Raw genomic sequence first — 21,599 nt, forward strand, 5'->3', positions numbered from 1 at the left:
TTAGTGCACTTAGCTTCATGGTTGTTCTGCCTCTTGGCTGCTTCTTTTCTCTCTTTAAATCTCCTGTTTAGTCTTTCAGTAATGCTTTATTCTTGTTGTTAGTGCCACCTGACTGACTATTGTATCACACTCTCATTTACTGCACATAAGGTGGGCTGAGAGTGCCCCACGTTTGACAAGTCCATTGTACTCTATTACATTACCTGCAGAGGTCATTCAATTGCCACTAACATCCCAGCCACAAGCTCACAAACTAGCTCTTTGGTGACTTCTCCATATCCATTTTTCCTCTTAAAGTTACTGCTTCACTGTGCCAACTCTATGTCTTGCTCAGCAAGAATAAACTACTGAGAAGACCAGAAAATAAGAATCTAATGAGTTTCTCTGTACTGGTAAGGATGACTTCTATACACCGTGTGCTGTCTCACAATAACTGCTATCTTTATCCCATGGCAGCTCCCCATTCCCTCTTAAGAAATATTCCAACAATTTATTTAAACTCATTGCTGAGAAAAAGGTTTTAATACTTACACAAAGCAGTGAAAGCTGAGTGTAAGACAAACTGTAGAAGAATATCTCCCCTGAAACAATAAAACAGAGGGTTTGCCATTCAGGACCTTGAACACTGCAGCCAGAACCAAGGGGTGAAGCCAATGCACAATGTCACTGACTGATGACAGCCCCTAGGACAAGCAGAATAAAAGGGGTGGGGGGATATGCCCAAAAGATCACTTTCTTTTTCAGCTATTTGTGCATTAGCTATTCTGCCTGCTCTGTAATTTCTATGACCTCCAAGCCTCCCCAGGATTATGAATACCTATTGTTGACTTAATTGGTAGAATAACAAGAAACATCTGCCAAACAAACCCAGTTTCTTAACCTCTGATGGTGGTGGACACACTATGACTGTGAGAGAGAATAATGTGTTTTGTCTCTATGAAAAAGCCTGGAACAGATCCTTCCATAGTTCAGGGAGACATTCCCAGTATAAATCAGAGAACTAATATACAACAGAAACTTCATAAAGGCTCTCTTGTTGTCAGGTGCCCATCTAATATGGCCTGTGGAATATATCCATAATACTAATGCTAGGCTGGAAGGGAAGGGTAGAATTAGGTTGATGAATTAAAATGTCTTTCTTGCTAGAAAGTAAGTTTTGAGGGAGGAGGTAGACACACAGGTGGACAGAAGGTCTAAGGAAGATGTAAATGAAGAGGTTTATAATATAGAATAGAACAAAATGGGATAGTTGAGCTGGAAGAGACGTATAGATATCATCTAGTCTAACTGCCTTACCATATTTTTTGTCTAGTGGAGGGCTGGATCTACTGGTTGTGACTGAATGGACCTGACTCCAGACTCTACTCAGATGGGTAGAAGCCGCATTAAAGCATCTCTCAGGCTCCAACCTTCATGCTTTGCTGTCATCAAATGTAGGAAACAGGAAAATTCATGGTCATATCTTTTGAATTTAGATTTCAGAAAACCATGAAGAAGTATTAGTTTCATTGTCCACATCATATTCTGGATTTCATGGCATTCATGAGGCAGAATAATCTCTATCTCATGGTATAGGTCTACAGCCCTCATCCTCCCCACCAGCTGAAGCTCTGACCGAAGAGACGTCCCCTACATCAATAAACACTCCTTGCATGAAGAAATGCAGACCAGAAATAGGTACCACCATGTCAGGTGGAGTGCCATGAGTTTCTGTTCCACTTTAGATCTATCAGAGTAGGAAAATATTCACAGAGGCATGAATAGATCACAGGATGTCTGTAAGATATGAATGTGATATAGGCAAATACATTCTTGTATGTCAGGCAAGATATTTCCATAGGAAAGGCAGGTATTGTGCAAAGCCCTGATGAGACCTCACCTATATCACTACGGACATTTCTCATTTTTCTGGATCGAGAAAGATAACTGCCCTCTGGAGTGAATGCAGGCAAAAATTAAGCCCCCTAACTTAGGGCCTACAGAAGAAAACAACAATAGGAAGGAGCAATACAAATGCTTGGAGGCCTACCATCACATTCAAGAAAGGGATAAATTATTAAGGCCAAGGAAGAAAAATAGCGATTGAAGTACAAGACAAAATATGGTAAAGAACACAAAACCTTTTGTGACTTCTTTCCAAGAAGGCAACCTCATCATAAACAGTGTAGTGGCAAATGTTAATTTGTGAATTGGTGGGAAATCATGCATGCTCTTTATATCCCTTCATGGCCAGGAAACTAAACCCCTGCCTTTCATCTCTGGCATCACCACAACAAAAAATATTTATATATGGTATAAATGCCTTTATTTACATAGTCTGAAATTGCATACTAATTTTGGCACCAAAGTACAAAATGACAATAACAATACCTTCCTTAGTCTTTCATTACTTTGAATCTTAAATACTAAAGTCAAAAAAGATTTGACAGGTAGTATTTAAGACCTGATCATCTTTCAACAATACAAGGTAGGCAAATAACTCTTAGAAAGGTTAGAGGGAGATATTTACTCTGAAAGTTTTGCCCCTTGTCTGAAGGGTGTTTTGCATCATTTATAAGCATGGCCAGTGGTTGTATTTAACATAGGAGCTGTGCAACTAGTTTTAGTGGGACAAGGGGACATGATGGCAATAGCAGCAGTGACCTATATTCCCAGTTGGTGACAGTCGTGTTCATCAGATGACAAGCCCCTCAGGAGATTAGATGAGATGAGATGAGATGAGATAACCCACCAATCCCTGGAGGTGCCGAGGCTGTCAGGCCTTTTCAGCGTGATAGCAGTGACAAGACCAAGGGAACATCTTCTTGAGGATCACTGCCGAGTTTGCCATCCTCATCCCCTGGGGAACCTGGGACAGCAGTCATATGAAATGGAATGCAGGGATGTTGCCAGGGATCCTAGTGCTTTGAAGCACCCATTGATACCTTGTCAGACATAGAAAAGAGTTTTGCCCCCACGTAGATCAGACCAGCAGCATTTGGCCACTCTTGGCTGCCCCTGAGATGTCTCCAGGTAGGGCAGATTAGGGTTTGGACACCTCCTTGAAGGTGTGAACAGTCTGTGGGGCAGGGAGTTGACAGGTTTTTCTCACATGCTCAGGAAATAGCCAATTACCACCAGCACTGGGGTCAGGAAGGACTCTTCCCCTAGAGCAGATTGGCACTGTTCAGGGCTTCTTCTGTCCCTTTTGGCTCAGTTGTTGGCTGATGCTCATGCCCCATGAAGATAACCTGTCATGCCCTGCAGTTTGGGGAATAATGGCTTTTTTGTTTTTGCCCATGGTGGACTATAAAGTGTCCCTGAGATTTATTTTATCTTCCTCTGCAACACTGAGCAGGGCTTGTTGTCAGAGTTGTTTTAGGCTGTTTTGGCCATGTACTGCTGCTCATGTTCCACAAAGGCAGCCCTTCATACCCCTCATCTGCTGAATAAAGCTTTCTAAACTCCCGGGGCAGGCTTCAAGAACAGCTCCCAGGGGCTGGCAACCATTCATTTATGAACACATCCTGCTTCAGGAAGAAGAATAGAATGAAATGGAATAGAATAGAAAGAGAACTGAATACAGTTCAGTTGGAAGGGACCTACAGTGATCATTTAGTCCCACTGCCTGACACTTCAGAGCTGATAAAAATTAAAGCATGGCTTTAAGGGCAGAGCCCAAATGCCTCTTCAGCACTGACAGGTATGGAGCACTGACCATTTCTCCAGGATGCAGTTTTCAGGGTTTGACCACCTTCTGGGTTAAGAAAAGTTTCCTCATGTCACATCTAAACTTCCCCTGACCATGGGTGCAGATTTCAGTCATTCCCATGTGCCTTATTACTGCAAGGCTGAGAAGAATTCAGCACTTCCCTATTTCCCCTCCTCAGGAAACTGTAGGCAGCAATGAGAGGTCAACCCTCAGCCTCCTCCTCTCCAAAGCAGACAAGCCCAGTGCCCTCAGCTTCTCCCCAGAGCACATTCCTGCCAGCCCCTCCCCTGCTTTGGTGCCCTTCTCAGGACACCTTCAAGTGCCTTCACATCCTTTTTAAATGGTGGGGCCCAGCACTGCACACAGTACTGGAGGTGAGGCTGCACCAGTGCTAAATTCAGTGGCATAATCACCACTCTTGGCTGGCTGGTGATGCTGTGTTTGATGCACCCCAGGATGAGATTTGCCCCCTTGGCTGCCAGGGCACACACGCTGCTGATCCCAGGGAGCTTCCTGCCAACCAGCATTCCCAAACCCCTTTCTGCAGGGCTGCTCTCCAGCCACTCCTCTCCCAGTTTGGACTCATGCCTGGGCTTACTCCATCCCAGGTGCAGAATCCAGCATTTGGTTGGTCTTGTTCTGTTTCATGCCATTGGTGATTTCCCAGTGCTTCAGTCTCTCCAGATCCCTCTGCAAGGCCTTTTGTCCCACAGTAGAGTCAGCAGCATATCCTGGTTAGGTAGAACCACCAAATTTACTCAGTGTACATCAACTGCAGCCTTCAGATGATTGGCAAAAAGACTGAACAAAACTGACCCTAGATTGAGCCCTGAGGAATACCACTAGTAGCAGGTCACCTGAGAGGTTTTGCCCTGTTCATTGTAACCTTTTGAACCCTGCCATTCAGTCTGTTCTTCACCAAGTGCACATATGGTAGTGTTAGTCTACGCAATAAAGGAAGGAACTCTCAATGGATAACACACCTCCATGTAAAGTTACTTAATTCCTTCTAATCCAGATAGACAGTGTAAATGGCACTCTCAGATCCTGTTGTGCAGGATCTCCTTTAGTATACAATATACAGAGTGTGTATGTGTCCACATTACAGATGTCTGGGACAAATTAAATCACTGAAAAAAAATATGTCAAAGAAACTAGGGTGGATGTGGGCGCAGTAAACCCTAATACACAGTATTAAAAAAGATGGAAAAAAACCCATAAATTTAAATCTACCTACTTTTTTTACACAGACAAATTTCAGCATCATATAAATAACACAACAACAATGTACGATAGTATGCCTTAAATCCCTCCTTTAAGCCTTTGAAGCAGAAGTACAGAGGAAAGAATAACTAATTGGCTAGATTTTCTCAGTTTTTTTTGCCAGTAGATGCAATAGCATTAGAAAAGATAATTTATGTCATATCCTCTATGGTGAGTGGTAATATGAGAGTGTACTCTGATGCATGTCTTAGTAATTTGCATTTTTTTTCCTATTGTATAGCTCTCTTACAGCTACATAGATGTGAATCCATTTGATCACCTGGGTTTTTACTGTAGACTGTGTTGATCCTAGAAACCTGAGGCTTTTGAGCTTTCTGTGCTTTCAGTCACTGACCCCCTGGAAAACACTGTTTTTAACCTGAAGCCTTAGAAACAACCTCTAAATATGTGTGATGAAGTTAAAATCACCAGTCTGTAGTTAAATAGAAGTGTGTATTTTCACATGATGATGAGTTTTAAATTTGAGGTTTTTATAATATAGTAATAGATATGAGACAAGGTAGAAAATTTTGGGTGCTGTCTTTTGCAGTGTTCATCTTCCTTCTTCCTGAGTTTCAAGTACTAGTTTCTAGTTGGCCAGTCAGTGTCACACTAAGGGTCATGAAAATTTAGTTATTGGGTTAAAAAGTTAAATATTATAAGTGTTAATTCCCTATTAAACTGTTTAATTTTAAAAAACCTTATAGAAGCTACATTTCTCTCAATTGTCCTCATTTCTAGCAAGTAGCTAGAAGTGCTGTTGAACGCTCTGTACTTTCTGATAAAATTTAATAAATAACCAAGCCCAAACACAAGACAATCTATCTCCATCATGTTTTTGTTAATCCTGGCTCTGAGTGAAAACAAAAAGGACTGAAATAAACCACTAATTAAGTGGCGCAGAACTCCCACGCTGTTACAGGCTGAATGTTACCAATGGAAGAAGACCACTTGTCAGTGAACTTTATATTCACTGTGTCCTAAAATTCCGGGCAAATTGTTTTCTTGACCAGCATGTCTCATTCATAGTTTCAGTATTTAGGAAAGACTGGAAATACAAGACCTGTGGAAGAAACCAATCTATAATCAGAAGTCATAAGTCTTTTGAAGGCTGAGTAGTACACCAAGGACATCTGCACCCAGAAATAACTCTGGAATTAAATATAATTACATTCCTGCCTGAATCAGTGCCTTTGGGTAGCAATTGTTAGTTAACTAGCTAAAAGCTTCAAGAAAGCAGAAATCAGCTATTATCTCAGTATGATGAGCAAACCAAAACACAGCCCTTCCTCCCCAAAGTGAGGTTCAAATGTTTTGGTTAGTAGGAGCAGGACGTCTTCCTTTTTACAAACTAGGAAGTTTTAATGGTAACATTATTCAAATATAAAACTAAATCTTGAACTACTAAAAGCTCTTCTGGTAAAGACATTAAGCACTAGTAGACAGAAATTTCCTAAGTTATGACTGAGTTTTCAATCTTATCATTGGCTTTTTAAAATCTTCTACAAATGGATCCTTTTAATATTTCTGCATAATTATCAGTCACTATATTACAAAGTATATCATGGATTGGAATCTTTCATTTTGTTTTGCATATATTAGGTTCCCTATTTTACAGTATGTTTAAGTTGATTACTTAGAGTAAATTTAGAAAAATTATGCGACAAAGTTCCAAATAGAGTCTTCAAAAAAGACCACCTTTGCTGAGGGCATGTCTTACTGCAAATAAGATAATATTTGTTTAATTAATTTGTCCTGATTGTAAAAACTGTCCACAATTTACTAATACATCAACAATGTATTCACAACAAATCACCAGGGCATGCAAGTTCCCTGAACATACCCAATATTTGAAATTGGTTTATAAATAAATAATCCTTTCCCCTGGCTTTCAAATTGTTTTTTCTTGGATATCAAAGATAAGTAAAATTACCCATAAATATTGTTCAAAGGTGAGCAGGTAAAAATTCAGAATGATGCCAATGATTAACCTTGTTTTCAATTACAATAATTTTCTTTATAAAAGATCTTTCTTAAAAAATGAGTTTATATACTAAAAAAAAATTTCAGATTTCTGAATTTTCTGAATCACCTCTACTTATAAATTATATGCACTGTAATGACCTAATTCTTCTCTCTCTGAAGTTTAACACCAAACAATTTCCTTGGGTTGTCAAGTGTAGAAGAGTTTATAATATATTCACATGTGATATACAAGTGTAATGGATAATTATGCTATTGAAGTATATTATTATATTTAATTGTAACTGGTGCCCAGTACAAGATTAAATTCCAAGAGTAAGAAAAGACTTTAGACTTATAGCTTCTAAATACAATCAATGAAGCATTTTGATTCATATATGTGTACACTTGAGGAAAAGAATGCCAATCTATGAAAATACCCAAAAATGAGAAGCATATGCTACGCCCCAAAGTATAGCAACTCAGTGAAAATTTCTTACATTAAAAAAAAAACCAAAAAACCAAACCAAACCAAACAAAAAACCAAAACAAAACAAATCAACAAATACAAAAATATAAAAGTAAAAAAGTAAATGCAAATTCATGGAAATGGTATGAAAATGATAACATTGTCTCATGGATATTGTTGTAGGTGATAGTGCCTTGAGTGGTGAGCTTTCTAGCAGTGAGAACCTGAAAGTCATATTTAAGTAGTAAACAAGATATTGCTTTCTTTCTTGAAGTCGACTGGAAGGAAGATTCCAAGGTACCACCACACTACATAGCATTTTGAAAAGCTTAAAATCTGTCAGCATAATAACTCTTAGAAGGAGAATAGCTTAACTGGAAGACACCAGGAGTTGTCTTTTAAATTCTGAGCTACTCACACAATTTTTCCTGTTTTCACTCCAGTAGGTTTCTCTACATTATCATTCTTACAAAAGTGCTTGAAGGGTATGCTACAGTCTTCTCTTGCAATCTAACATTGTCGAGAAGCCATGTCAAAGCTGCACTTTACCCATGTATTCTCATAACACTTTTATAGGCAGTAAAAGCTAGATAATGGTACCTGAATCTATGAAGAGCAAAAGGACAGGTCAGCATTTCTTAAGGTTTTCTCCTCAGGAAATGTAAGCAAAAATGAGGAGTAGAAAAGTAAGCCATTAAACTCTACATTCAGTTTTGAGATAAAACAACTACTAAATTATACAGTGGGGACATTGATTTGTGAGTTGTGAGCAAGTCAGAAAGTAAAACTTTCCTTCCAGGAACTGCAACACAAGTCCTCATTCCAGCCCTTTAAGAAGGTACCAGAGGCAAATACTAAAAAGACAATGATCTGTAGCACTTTATAATATTTTCTATCCCCCTATGTATGAACAAATGTGAAAACTAGAATATTTCAAATTATAGGAAACTCTTCATCATAGACTCACTCATATAGGGATCAATCTCGTAAACAAATCAATGCAGCTTAATTTTTTAGCACTAATCTTGTGATTTCTTTACAATACTATTAAATTGATTTGAGTCTATACAAGCTTGCATGTCTGTGTTTAGGCTTGAAATAGCAGATGTGTGCATGAAGTAGTGTGTTGTATAAATTAGATGACTGGAATTGGGTATTTGTGCATCATCAGCGTTAAAACTTTGTTTGCCCCACATGTTTATAAATTGTACTGCTTCTTTTCACAAATGGGCCTGATTTTCTGTTCCTTGTGATGTTTCTAAAAACAGCCTGCAGAGAATATTAAAAATCTTGTTCTAATCTGCAAACTTCTGCTTCATTTCATCTCTGCATCTATTTGAAAACCGATGAAGAACACTCCACTTATACTTAAATCAAAATTACTTTTTATTGTCCTGCCAAAGGCACAATCTCTAAATAACATTAATTCAAAACAATGAACTCACATTTCATTTTAAAATTCATTAAGTTATCAATTCCATTTAACAGATCATTTATTTGCTTTGTATATAGGTAATCTGCCCTTATTTTCTCTGTTCAGCCTGGTTTCAGAGAGCCACACTAACAGGGATTCCATGTTTTCTTAGGGAATTCTGTTCTATACCTTAACAGACTCTGTGTTAGGAAGATTTTTTAATCAGGTCTCAACCCAATACTTAGTGTTTCAATAGACCCTGGATTAACCTACTTCACATCTATTCTGTCTTGGTTTAAACCTTTTGCACACTATGTTAGAATGGACAAGCTGGTTTTGTTTAGTAAAAAAAAAAACAAACCAAAACAAACAAACAAAAAAACCCTCAACATTTGAATCAAATTTGGTGACCAATAGCAGATAAATAAATGTCCAGTAAAAATTAAAAGGAACATGTAGTCATAAAATATTTGGAAAAATTCTAGGGAATTTTCTTCTCTTCCAGAATCACAAAAGAGTTTCAGAAGAGTTGGATAAAATGGAAGAGGGCAAAAGAGGTGGCAGCAATGCTTTATTTTTGATAGCCCAAATTATTAAGACATCATTTAGAGTATTCAAGACTCAGGTCAAAATCATAATTTCAGTTTTTGATTCTGATGTAATATGGTGTTAATTTCTGGGCTGGACTTTACTAGCCAGAGTGGTAAGTACAAAGAAGAGGAACAAAAATAATTTCAAGTTCACAGTGACTAAAAGGACTTAAATATTCCATATGTCAGGAGCTATAGATAACTAACATACAACAGGTACAACTATCTACTGGTGGCCGGCTCTTAATCAACTGGACAATTAAGTTAACTGTATAAACCTTATTTTGCCCCTTATTTCTATCCAATGATTCTTTTCATAAGCTACCAGGAAAAATAGCATCAAATTTCACAAAATATAAATATTATAATTTGTGAAATAAAATGTGGTTAATTGTGAGTTCTATTATCTCAGTCTTTTACATGAAGAAGTGAGACACAAAACTTCATGGGCTAAGAGACTTGCCCAGAGTCAGTCAGGAAGTTTGTGATGCACTCTATGCAACTGCAGTTTTTCCTGTATATATACAGGACCCAGAGGCTATAAAAAAAAAAAAAAAGCTACAAAACTATAACTGCACTATACTTACACAAAGAACCTGAAAATATCCGGCCAATTTACCCTACACAGTTTGTCAAAAAGTTATCTAGATAAAATTTTGGTCATGTAAGTACTTTCATGGTACAAAAATATTTAAACCTGATGAAAGACACAAAAATATATAGTCTGTCTACTAAACTGGAGATCATGGGCTTTTTAAGAATTAAGTCAATCAGGCCTTTAAAGACAGATGCAGATTTTTGGCTAATTTTCCATCTCTTAAGGACTTCTGAAAAAGACAAGCTATAGTAAAACATACATGAAAAAGTTAAATTGATGACATTCTATGGTCAATTGATAAAAAGGCAAAGCACGTGATCTAACAGCCAGTGCTGACCACAAAGTTGTTCAGTCTGGATTCACAGAAAACACAGTAAGTCCAATTATTCCTACTATGGATGAGAAGGATGGGGTCAAGATGATATGGAGGAAACACAAATGAGGATTAGTCTACTCAGTGTCTATAGGGATTAAGTAAAATTGCCTAAATGTTTAAAACATATTTTTACATTTAATGAAACCAACCCTTTTTTAACTGACAGTAGATTCCTTTTCTTATCCAATAATTATTAAAGATCATAAAGATATATGAAAAATTTATGGGTGTTGAAGTAATTTGGCTGTTTTACAACACACCCGAGGCATGTAGATATATCTTTATAATTACACACCCTGAACTGTGTGAGCACCTGGCTGTGCTTGTTACAGAGTGAGGGTTAAGAAACTGCTTTCTAAGTTATTGTTATTTATAAAGAAAGTGGGAAACACATTCAAACAGAAGAAAAACCACATCATTTTAGACAATGCTGAATTCTAGGACAATGACTTTGGTGGGAAACTTACTAGTTTATTTGGCTATTCAGTCAATACTTCAGTTTTCACCCCCTTCCTCCCCCACCATACAACAGTTACTCTTAGTTAGCTCTCCATAAGAATTATGTACAGTTTAAAGAAAAACCTAGTATATCTTAGGACACATGGAGGAAAAGACAAAGAAAATGTTGTCCAGTAACTAGAAGTATAATTACCCATTAACATTCAATATTTCAACCAGAACTTTACTTGACCTATTACGTACAGAGCAGGAAAATGTCCCCAGTTGTCCCCTGAAAAATATTTATTTTTCCTCCCTATATAGCAGTGCCATATCCTGGAAAAAAATATGTGAAGCAGCAACTTTGATTGCCAGATCCTAAAGACCAACAAAGAAATCTAGGGTTTGATGAAAGAAGAGTCTGGCTCAGAGACCTTGAACAGCAATTCTGGAGAGCCACTTCTTGAGTGGCACTGTCAGTACTGATCCCAGTCAGTACTGTTACTCAGTTGCTTTGAGACTCATGAAAAGGTCTTCCACTATTTGTTAATTCCTTCCAACAAATGAAGTCCCAGAACTAGGTAAGAAACAGCTGCCTTTTCTTGCTAAAAACAACTTTAAAAGTATTAACTGTGGCACTAAGACCATTCCAGAAGGTATAACAGATTTTAAAATATATGGTAGAGAAATACTGTGGAAACATATGACAGAGGAGAAAAAATATTAAAAGGTTTTTTATTCATTATTTACTTTAAAATGATTCTTAAAAGATTCCAAATTAAAACATCATTTATTAAAAAGATGCACTAGCCTTTCTACATAATCCTGAAGACAATAACATATTCCTTGCCATTCTCACCATCTCTTTTCTGCTTTTGCAATCAGAATGAATATATTGTTTATATATTTATTAAAATTTTTTAAGTATTTTGAGGATAGCTAGGTGAGCTGTTGTACATTATTTTTGTAAGTTCTTGTAATGGTCATGGACCCCTCAAAACTGAAATCAGGTCTGTGAATGTAAAAGACATAAATAGTCAGTTCTGACAACTAAAAAAGGTGAATGAGGTAACAGTAATGCTGGTGAAGTAATTTGTCTCCAACATACCATAAATAGTGAAGTGAAATTAAATTTTTTCAATCAACATTGGTTATACACATGCACGCACACACACACACACACACACGCACACACACACACACACACAGACACTCACACACACATATGAGAAAACACCTGATGTGAAGTAGACAGGATCAGAATTTCAAGCAAAGGATGTTGGAAAAATTGTTGGGATTTTTTATGTTGTTGTTTTTGTTCTTATATTGAAGGATCTCCTAGCTGCAGGAAATAATTGATTGGAGTACAGACTTCCTTATTTTCCTGCAAACTTCCTCCACATGGAAGTCACTTCTCCCTGCTTTATATCTAATTCTACTGAAGCTTCCTCTACTACACTTACATTGAATGGTCAAAAAAGATAGTATGTATTACTAACAGCCATATTTGCTCCCTGTATTGAAATGCTCCGATCAAATACATGGACACACCACTGTTGTTTCCTTAATTATAACTAGTTTTCCACATACATAAAGAAAATAGGTATAAATACATACATAACAAATAGAAACAAATATTTAAAATAACAGTTCTCCCAAGAAATTCCTTCCCTGAAGAATCAAAGTAGTTTTCAAGTATTAACCAAGATCCAAAAAACTGTAAACAATTAGTTTGGTAAGACACAGATTGATTTGTCCAAGGTTAAGGAAGAAATCTGTGGCACAATAGAAAAGTCCTATTAGATTTCTTGCCTCTTTGTCTTATTCTTTAAAACCATTCTTCTAAAAGATTGATTGCAATTAGTCTCCATGGAACCATTTAATGAATCATACAACAGGAAAAGCCTACCTCTGAAAAAAAAATCCTTTCCTGTTTCAGTAGTATATTTGTAATGCACAGTGACAGGAGAAGACCGGAAAAAGGGACATTTCTCCTGAGTGGGTTGATTAATTAACACAAATTGCCTGAATTCAGTCCAAGAAATCTATGTCAAGGAGGAATCCTGCACTATTTTTCCTGAGCTTGGAGTAGTCCCCCAAACACTTTATCTCAAGAGCACATAAGGAAATTATGAAGCCAGGTATGAAATTGGCCTTTCTGAGCAATTAAGTCATCCTTGATACACATCATGGGCCAGAGGATAGGCACTGTGTTTATCAACTCAGGAAATAGGGATGAGAAGAACATACATTGTAAACATCATCAAAACTAAGAATATTTGTTTTGTCTGGAAGAGGTGATTTACACAATTTCTACAGTTATATTGTTTCCTGTTTGATCAGAGATGATTCTGAAGCCTAGGCTTATATCCAAATCCCCAGTTTGCTAAGGCTTAGAAAGGGTCAGAAATTAAATTCACAAAGGCTAGTTAATAAATTCTAAAAAGGTTAGTTTGTTAGAGACAGCTGAATACATTGTGGTTTTTTAATTTAAAAATAATATTACAAACATAGTTTTGACTTTAAAAAACAATTGGCAGCCTTCAAAAGTCAACATTAGAGACTAGATAATGCAGAAGCTGGGAGTATTATTATCTGAGTTTCCTAAAGCATCTAAATGGACTGAAATTAAAAAGGTTTGGGAAAGATTGTATTGCATCCATTAGTATTTTTCTGTGTAATCAGTACGTGTTGGGAGCATCCATTGTGCTCCATATTGGCCCTCAGAATACTCAGTGGCTGCCAGAAATCCACATACTACCACTCTTTGCAAAAGCTCATTACTCATTGGCAAAGTAGTTCAAGACTAACCCAGACGCTAAAACTTCTTGAAATTTTGTCCCTTCATTTAACTGTATTGTCTCTGTGCCATTCAGTATCATCTGCAATCTGGCACACAAACCATTTATAAAACATGATGTTTTGTCCCCAAGAGTACTTTCTGCACTCTACATTTCTCATATGATTAAAGTGTGTCATTTCTCCTTCAGATGTCTCTGGAAAGGGCTAAGTACAACAGAGATAAGGAAGAGATACTAATGTTAATCACAGAATAAGAACATAATCCAAGTTGGAAAAGACTTCAGGAGGACTCCACTCTTACTTGGATCAGGTCAGAGTCATGTCCTAGATCAGATCAGCTTGCCCCTGGCTTTACCTAGCTGTTCCTTGAAAATGCCTAAGAACAGAGTATGCAGACCTATCTGGGCAACCTGCTCCACTGCCTGGCTGTTGTCATGATGTAGAAGATTTTCATGATATACAGGCTGAATCTGTCTTGTCCATCATTCCCCCACCATGCATTGTGATGATGAACCCAGCTCTTCACATTGATAATCTTCCTGCAGGTACTGGAGGGCTTCTGACAGGCACCCCTGAGGCTGCCTTTTGCCCTGGCTCTACCTTTCCAGCTGAGGTGCTCCAGCTCCTGATCATCTTTGGAGCACTGCCCTGAACTAAGATGATTAAGTTGCCTTAAGGTACAGAAACAGAAAAGACTCATTAGTTCAGCATTACAATCAGATGAACCAGTTCTGGCAAGAATGACTCAACAGGGCTTTCTCACAGTTTGCACATTCTATATAAGGTATGTCAAGTGTATGTATATGTCAGTTTCAGAATAACGTCATGATGTGAATATACAGAATTACATAGGTGAAGCATTACCCTAGTGAAATCACTGAACTACCAGAGAATCACATTTTTCTTCTGAATGTTCTCACAATCTTTTAAAGAATCACTCTTAGTAAGACACAATGAACTCTCTTTTTCACATTCATTCTGGAATCTGAGATATCTTGATAGTAGTAACAGCAATGCAGTGTATTTGTGCATAGACATTTTTCATGAATACTTGAAACAAGAGATGTCAAAATGCAAGATCATTTTCTTTCCTACCATAAAGATACATTCTGAAAACAAAAATTACTAGAAAAATATTCTTTGTAGTACAACTTCTCCCACTCCCTTTTCACCAATACCCTATAATGCACTTACCAGCACACAGTATACCTTAGGCTGGGAATCACAAAAAGAGCAAGAGGGAAAGGTGAGGAAAGAATCAAATTCAATAACTGTATCAAAAGACATTTAAGCAAATTAATTGCCAAGTCCAACATTAAAACTGTAGCTTACAGTAATGTCAAAGGCAAAATCTTTCAATTTCAAGCTGCAAGATCTCCAGTCGAGGATTCATACAGAAATTTGAATGTACCCTCAAACTGGGGACATGACTGGAGAAAGGCTACTGCAAATCAATATTCTAGACACAGAGGCCACCTGTGACACTTTTAGCTGAAATCTGCCAGCATGCTTCACTTAATAAGTGCCTGTCACTGCACTCACAACTTTACTTGGCAGCAAAAGTCAGACCTCTGTAAAGACCCTGAAGTGTGATGTCCAAATCAATTACTAAAGGACATATTAAAATCTGGCTTATATGGTTAAGAAATAACAGCAACCTATTTTTATTTTGGGATTAGAATCTCCTCAGTCTTTTTAAAGAAAATCGTTTTTTCAGCCTATTCAGTATCAACATTCACATTTATAACTTAATTTTCCTTAATAAGCATTCTTGAGACAGAAATTGAGACCTTAGTAAACTTGTTCTCTACCAAATACAAGATATCAAAATATAACCACACTTAAAAAAAGAAACAAAAAGAAAACACACACACCAAAAAAAACCAAAAAAACCCAAAAACAAACAAAAAAAAAAAACCAAAACAAAAAACACTTCTATTTTTAACTGTCATTGAGAAGAAATTACCTACTGTAGGCTTTCGTTGCACACTTTTCCCTGCACTCTTCAGATATATCATTGAGCAGGACAAATACAAGGTAATTCTATTACCTATCATTGACAGTGGCCAAATTCACTTTAGCTTTTGAGTAATGCACTGTCTTTCCAGTGATATCAATAGGTCCATTTTGCTCACACTGAATGAGTGTTCCTCCCCCTTTCCTCCCCTGTCTCTCCCCTCCTTATCCTCCCATGCCAGGAAAGGAAGGAATTCTACTTTTCCTGCTCAAATATCCAATAATCATTTCAACCATCTGTTTCAATACAAGAAACTCTTCATAGAAGTCCATCAAAATGGCAAACCATCAGAGACTAAGATGATTTATTTTAGCCTAGTGCAGTGTCACTAGTTTAATAAAATAAAAAATAACTAAGGATTTGGGAAGTACTATGGCTTACCTATGTAAAAACTCACTCTCTTGCCAATACATTCTATCACTGCTGACAGACATTAGAACATTCCTTTCATCTCTTTCCTCTTCTTGCAGTTTAAGCTATCCCCTTAAGGAGTATTTGCTTTCTCTAAGATAGATTATAAATTGTACGCAACATGAAAACCTTACACACTTCCTCTACCATCTGTAAGGCTTTTATTTCTACTTCTTAAAAAAGAATTAAGTCAAAAAACTTTTATTTGTCTTTTCATTTTGGGTATATAAACCAGGATTATTTTTCTGTAAGAAACTTTTTTTATATAGGATTGCTATTTCCAGGTATGTGCATCTAAATTAGAGAAGCATTTTTTAATAAAGTCAACCAATCATTCAAATCTAGTGAGACCAAAAGTGGAATGCAAACTGTGATAAAGAGCAAATATGGAGCATACACATCTAAACACACAAACACCCCCTCTATTCATGAAGAAAACATGATCTAATACAGGATTGGTTTCTTTCAAATAATTCTTTCTGCATCTCAGTGTGATTTGATTCCAGGATGTGGAAATTAAGAAAAATTTTATGGGTCAAATTCTTCTTAACACTACATGTACTCAAGTCAACTGAAATTGATGACAACTGGATGCAGGGTCAGAGGGTGGAACGAGCCCAGAAAATCACAGTGTAAGGAGAAATTCTTATAAAAATAGAAATTACACAGTGCTTTGAATGAAGCAGAAAACAATTCTCAATGTGGCCTGGGAGAAAGAGAAGCAGAGAGAAGCAGAAAAAAAATTACCTAATAGCTAACAGGTTATCAGATTAGGATCAATTATCAAAACCAAACCAACTGCAAGAATCTGTATGTTCATAATGGCCCTGGTTGAACCTAACCCCATTACACAACTAAGCCATATGGAAGGAAAGCTACACCAGTTCCTGATCCATTTAGAGCTGTAAAGAAGAGAGAGCAGTTTATTACTTTTGTATATACTTCTGTATTCTTTGGAAGTGCAAAATGGCTATAAAAGACTTCATTGTGACAGAGCTTCATTAAGTTTTCAGTACAAATTTCCCTCCTCTTTCACCTTCTTTCATTTTTTTTTCTTTTAATCAGAAATATCCCTAAAAGAAGCCTGGGTAACTTGCAAAATTGGGCTAAATCAAAAACAGATTCACATATTCATGTAGATGATTTAGCAGTAACATTTTTAGCAGTGGGAGTTTGCAAATATTATCAAATTCATGTTCATGTTATGACAACTGACCGATGGAAACCAGAAGCTATTCTGACACACATTTTAACCCATTTTTCTGCTACTGGAATGACTATTAGCACAAATGTCAGCCTGGTTAAACTTTTATTCATTTGGGTGAAATGTGAAGATGCGTCATGTCCTCAGCTGAGTTCCGGAACCACTCAGGATGTCATGCAGCAAAAAGGATTAAACATCTAACCTGGAACAGCTATCTTCCCAGCTGTTGGATGATTCATTTCCATCACAAGTCCATTGTGCAGTACCTAGGAAAACAAAACAAAACAAAACAAAACCTGTATGTAATATAAAATACAATCAGTTCCTAAACTCAAGAGGAAAAAAAGAGTTAATCATGTTCTTTCACAGACTCTCTGAAAATGCATGGAGCTACAACACAAGTAGTCTGCTTAATGTATAAAATAAAAGCCTTGATGTTTGACACTACTTTTTATTTATGCAGCTAAATAAATGCTTCACTATGACTGCACATCTAACATATCTTTAAGCTCTTACAGTCATCATCAAACATAAGAAACGGATGTTATACTTTCAACCACCAACAGACAACTGATACCAACACAGAATGACTATGAAAACCTTCACACCCTTTCATATTAACCATGTACTCAAGGCCTATACACAACCTATGTTCTCTTGTTTGTTTTTGCACTGCTAGTTAGTTTTGAGCTTGTGATGGATCATACTGCAAAATTCTGTCTTAATAACTTTTACAAACATTCTGGAAAGATTAAATAATTTCAATGTTTTTTTTCTGTTCTTTTGAGTGGGTATGCAATGCTTTAGGCCCCGTGTATATCTATATGGGATGATTATTCATGACAATTTTTGTATCCTTGTCATTAACCTCAGACAGAAAACAATGTGTGATACCAAAATTGTCAAGTAACAGAGAAAAAGATACTCATGCTAGCAAACTCACTGCTCTTGTTTATGTAATTCTGCATCCAAAGCCACTAAACAATATTTATAATTTCTTTACCTATTATTCTTCCATCCTTGTAACACTGTTACCTTAATTGTGTAATCAGAATTATTTTTAAAAAAAATAAATAGTCACCCAGTAGGCAATTGTTTACGTAGACAATGTAACAAGTCTAGAATGTCTTGCAAATGTATCAGCTATAGAAAATGAAACATGGGAGAAGTCTTTTAAGTGATCATGTAATGTATCTACCTATTTATCTAGCACCATGAACAAAACTAGCAACCTTGACTATTAATGACAAGTGTTGGTCTAATTAATCTTTAAAATTTCAAGATAATAAGATAAGAATTTTGTTGTGTAGTCTGCACCTTATTTTGCATTTTTATTACTATAATTTTTTTCTACTGATTCATAATCTGCGTATTAAGTATCTTTATTCTTGTCTTTTCCCCAACTGAACACAGAAAACCAATCACTATAATCTTTATAACATTGTTTTATGTACTAGAAGATTGTAATCACATCCTCCCTCAGTCTGCTCTTTTCTAGACTAAACAAAACTAATTCCTTTAACCATTCTTTCCAGGTCAAATTCTGTGAACCCTTTATCTGTGTAGAATAGCCTGCTTAAAAATTCTCGTTCCTGAACAGGTGATGTCAAAAGGTCAGGTCAGCTTTCCCTTAGCTTGTGGGGTGAACCTATTTAGCTGACATTTAGAAATCCAGATATTTCCGATAATAGATGCTGGTGGAACAATGTCTCTTCACTGGTCTAATTGCTTGGCAGTATACCAAATCATTAGTCCTATTTCTCCTTCAGAAGGTTAAAGGCAATTTTGGTAGACATTCAATTGAGATATCCAGATTTTTTTTTCCAAATGACAGAATTAGAAAATATAATTGCTTTTTAAAATTAATATTTAGAATCTAGTCATGCCCTTAATCAAACAGTATTGAAAGCTTGGCCTCCTTTCTCCACAACTTATTTACACAAGCTTCCTTTATGCATTTAATTGTTTATTTGGGATCTGAACACAAGAAAACACACTCATTTGAACTTGAAATCCACAGCATGCTCAGGTGAATAAGCACTTCTTTAGATAACAAGTTAAAGCACGTACCTAAAAGTGGCTCCTTTTGGTTAAAGAAAAACATACCAATTGTCTAGTAGCTACTCAGGGCTCCTCAAAAATATTGTTTTTCTCTGTTCTGAGTCTCTAAATTCTATTCTCATAAGACAGACTTAAATTGCTTTTAAAATACCTTTTGCATTAGACTCAAATTCCAGATCTCTTTTCTTTACAGAATGAACTAAAAAAACCCTGAAGTATCTTTGAGCATCACCACTACTCCTTTTAGAATAATTACTTAAGATGCAGTCAGGCTTCCTTAATATTTTCATTACTAGTACAGTGTTGAATTTCCCTCTCAGATATATTCTTTACTCAAAAACACTGACATTTCTATTAATCTTATTTTCTACAGTAATTAAGCCTATATTGAAATACTCCATTCCAATTTCTCTTTTGAAGAAAACAATCACAAGAAATGACTGGTCAACAACCAGATTTTTTTCCCTACATCAGCAGCACTGTTTAAAATAACTGTGTAATTTCCCATTCTGTGCATTCCACTATTAGATTCCCAACAACAAATTGAAAAACAATTCACCAACTTCTCATGTGCATTCTCAAAAATTACTAAGGGTTACTGCATTCTAGCCTTGGGAGAATGCAATGTTCACATCCCTTATCATCAAAGACATGGAAAACCAGAGGAAAAGGTAAGAGATACAGCTCAATGGTTTTCTCCTCCATTGTCTTGTATAGCTGAAATGGTCATGATATTTCTGATGTGGTAGAGCCTTCTATTGTGTCTGCATTCTCTTGAGCTCATAATAAGGAACTGATGAACCAAGTGAATCAAGTAAAAAATGGTGGCAATCAATGGATCACATTTTTAATTTTTTTTTCATATGGCTTATTTTGCAGGGTAGAAATACTATATGATCTGTTACCACGTGAGATTTTCCAAATCAAATAATATTTGGGAGGTATTTTACAGTAAGATCACTGTAAAGAAATCAGAAGTATAGTCTTCAGTCTTCCAGTAAAAGATTTTTAGTATGTATCAGGTACAATGTGGCCAGCAGAACTAGGGAAATTATTCTTCCCCTGTACTCAGCACTGGTGAGGCCTCACCTTGAGTACTGTGTCCAGTTTTGGGCCCCTCAATTGAGGAAGGAACAAGTCTAGAGAAGAGCTACAAGGCTGATGAAGGATCTGGAGCATAAGCCCTGTGAGAAGCAGCTGAGGGAGCCAGGGTTGTCAACCTTGGAGATACGGACACTCAGGGGATACATATAACTATGTGAAAAGAGGCTGCAATCAGGTGAGGGTTGGCCTCTTCTCCCAGGCAACCAGTGACAGGAGAAGAAGACAGTCTCAAGCTGCTCCAGGGTAGGTTTAGGTCAGACATTAGGATGTATTTCTTCAAAGAAAGGGTGATTAGATATTGACATGGGCTGTCCAGAGAGGTAGTGGAGCCACTGTCCCTGGAGGTGTTTAAGGAAAGACTGAACCTGATATAGTTGATGTGGTGCCTTTGGACATATGATCTCAGAGGACTTTTTCAACTTAATTGATTGATTCTGTGATACCATTTTATTTTGTTCCGAATACAGACAGTATTTCAACTCTGATTACGCATGTAACTAACCACTCATGACAACATGGTTTCTTTTAAAACTGCCAGCAAAGTTACAACTCTACCTATTTCAATTGTGCCTAAGGTACACTTCCAAATACCTATCAGAGGAGATACTGGAATCAGAAATATATCAGACCTTGTAGCTCCCGCCTCCCGCCTTCCCTGATCCAAATTTTATAAGTTCTATTTAATGCGGAGCTATGCACTCAAAATATGCATTTGTACAGGTAATACTCTTTCACAGATTCATCTAGAGTTCAGTGAAAAGGATTTCCAGGGCCGCAAAGGAAATGATGTAACTATTTTCTCCATATTTTTGTAGCCACAAGATAACTGGCTGATGGTAAATGTAATTACTACTCATGCCTCCAAACCACAAAAAAGTAATAATAGTTTTCCCTGTACATGCTGAACATAGAGCAATGGCCATAATCACCCCCCAAAGAAGTAACAGCACGTGTTGTGAAGAAAATGCTATATTGGAATTGCATCCCACATCCTGAAAGTACCCCTTTCCAAATAAAAATATGTCAAGTCATTTGAAATTTGGAAAGGATATTAAATATATCCCCATCTGCATGGTTCTGCTTGGTCTTGTATTCCTAGAATGTTGTTGCACAACAGAATGGTTTGCATGTCAGCATGCTTCCCCTCTACTTTTTTCCAAAGCAGAAATCCCAATATACTCAAGTTCTGTTGCAAATTT

At 36.7% G+C, this 21,599-nt stretch overlaps 1 protein-coding gene across 1 annotated transcript in view; it reads right to left on the reverse strand.

Moving 5' to 3' along the window:
* The window catches only part of SUGCT (succinyl-CoA:glutarate-CoA transferase), a 317,243-nt gene that overhangs the window by 34,950 nt on the left and 260,694 nt on the right, over positions 1-21,599 (reverse strand). The window contains exon 13 of the mRNA XM_062498088.1: positions 17,438-17,501. Within this exon, the coding sequence (XP_062354072.1) occupies positions 17,438-17,501 (64 nt within the window). The remainder of the gene's footprint in view (positions 1-17,437; positions 17,502-21,599) is intronic.

The sequence above is a fragment of the Cinclus cinclus genome, chromosome 1, assembly GCF_963662255.1.
Source record: "Cinclus cinclus chromosome 1, bCinCin1.1, whole genome shotgun sequence".
Lineage (NCBI taxonomy): Eukaryota > Metazoa > Chordata > Aves > Passeriformes > Cinclidae > Cinclus > Cinclus cinclus.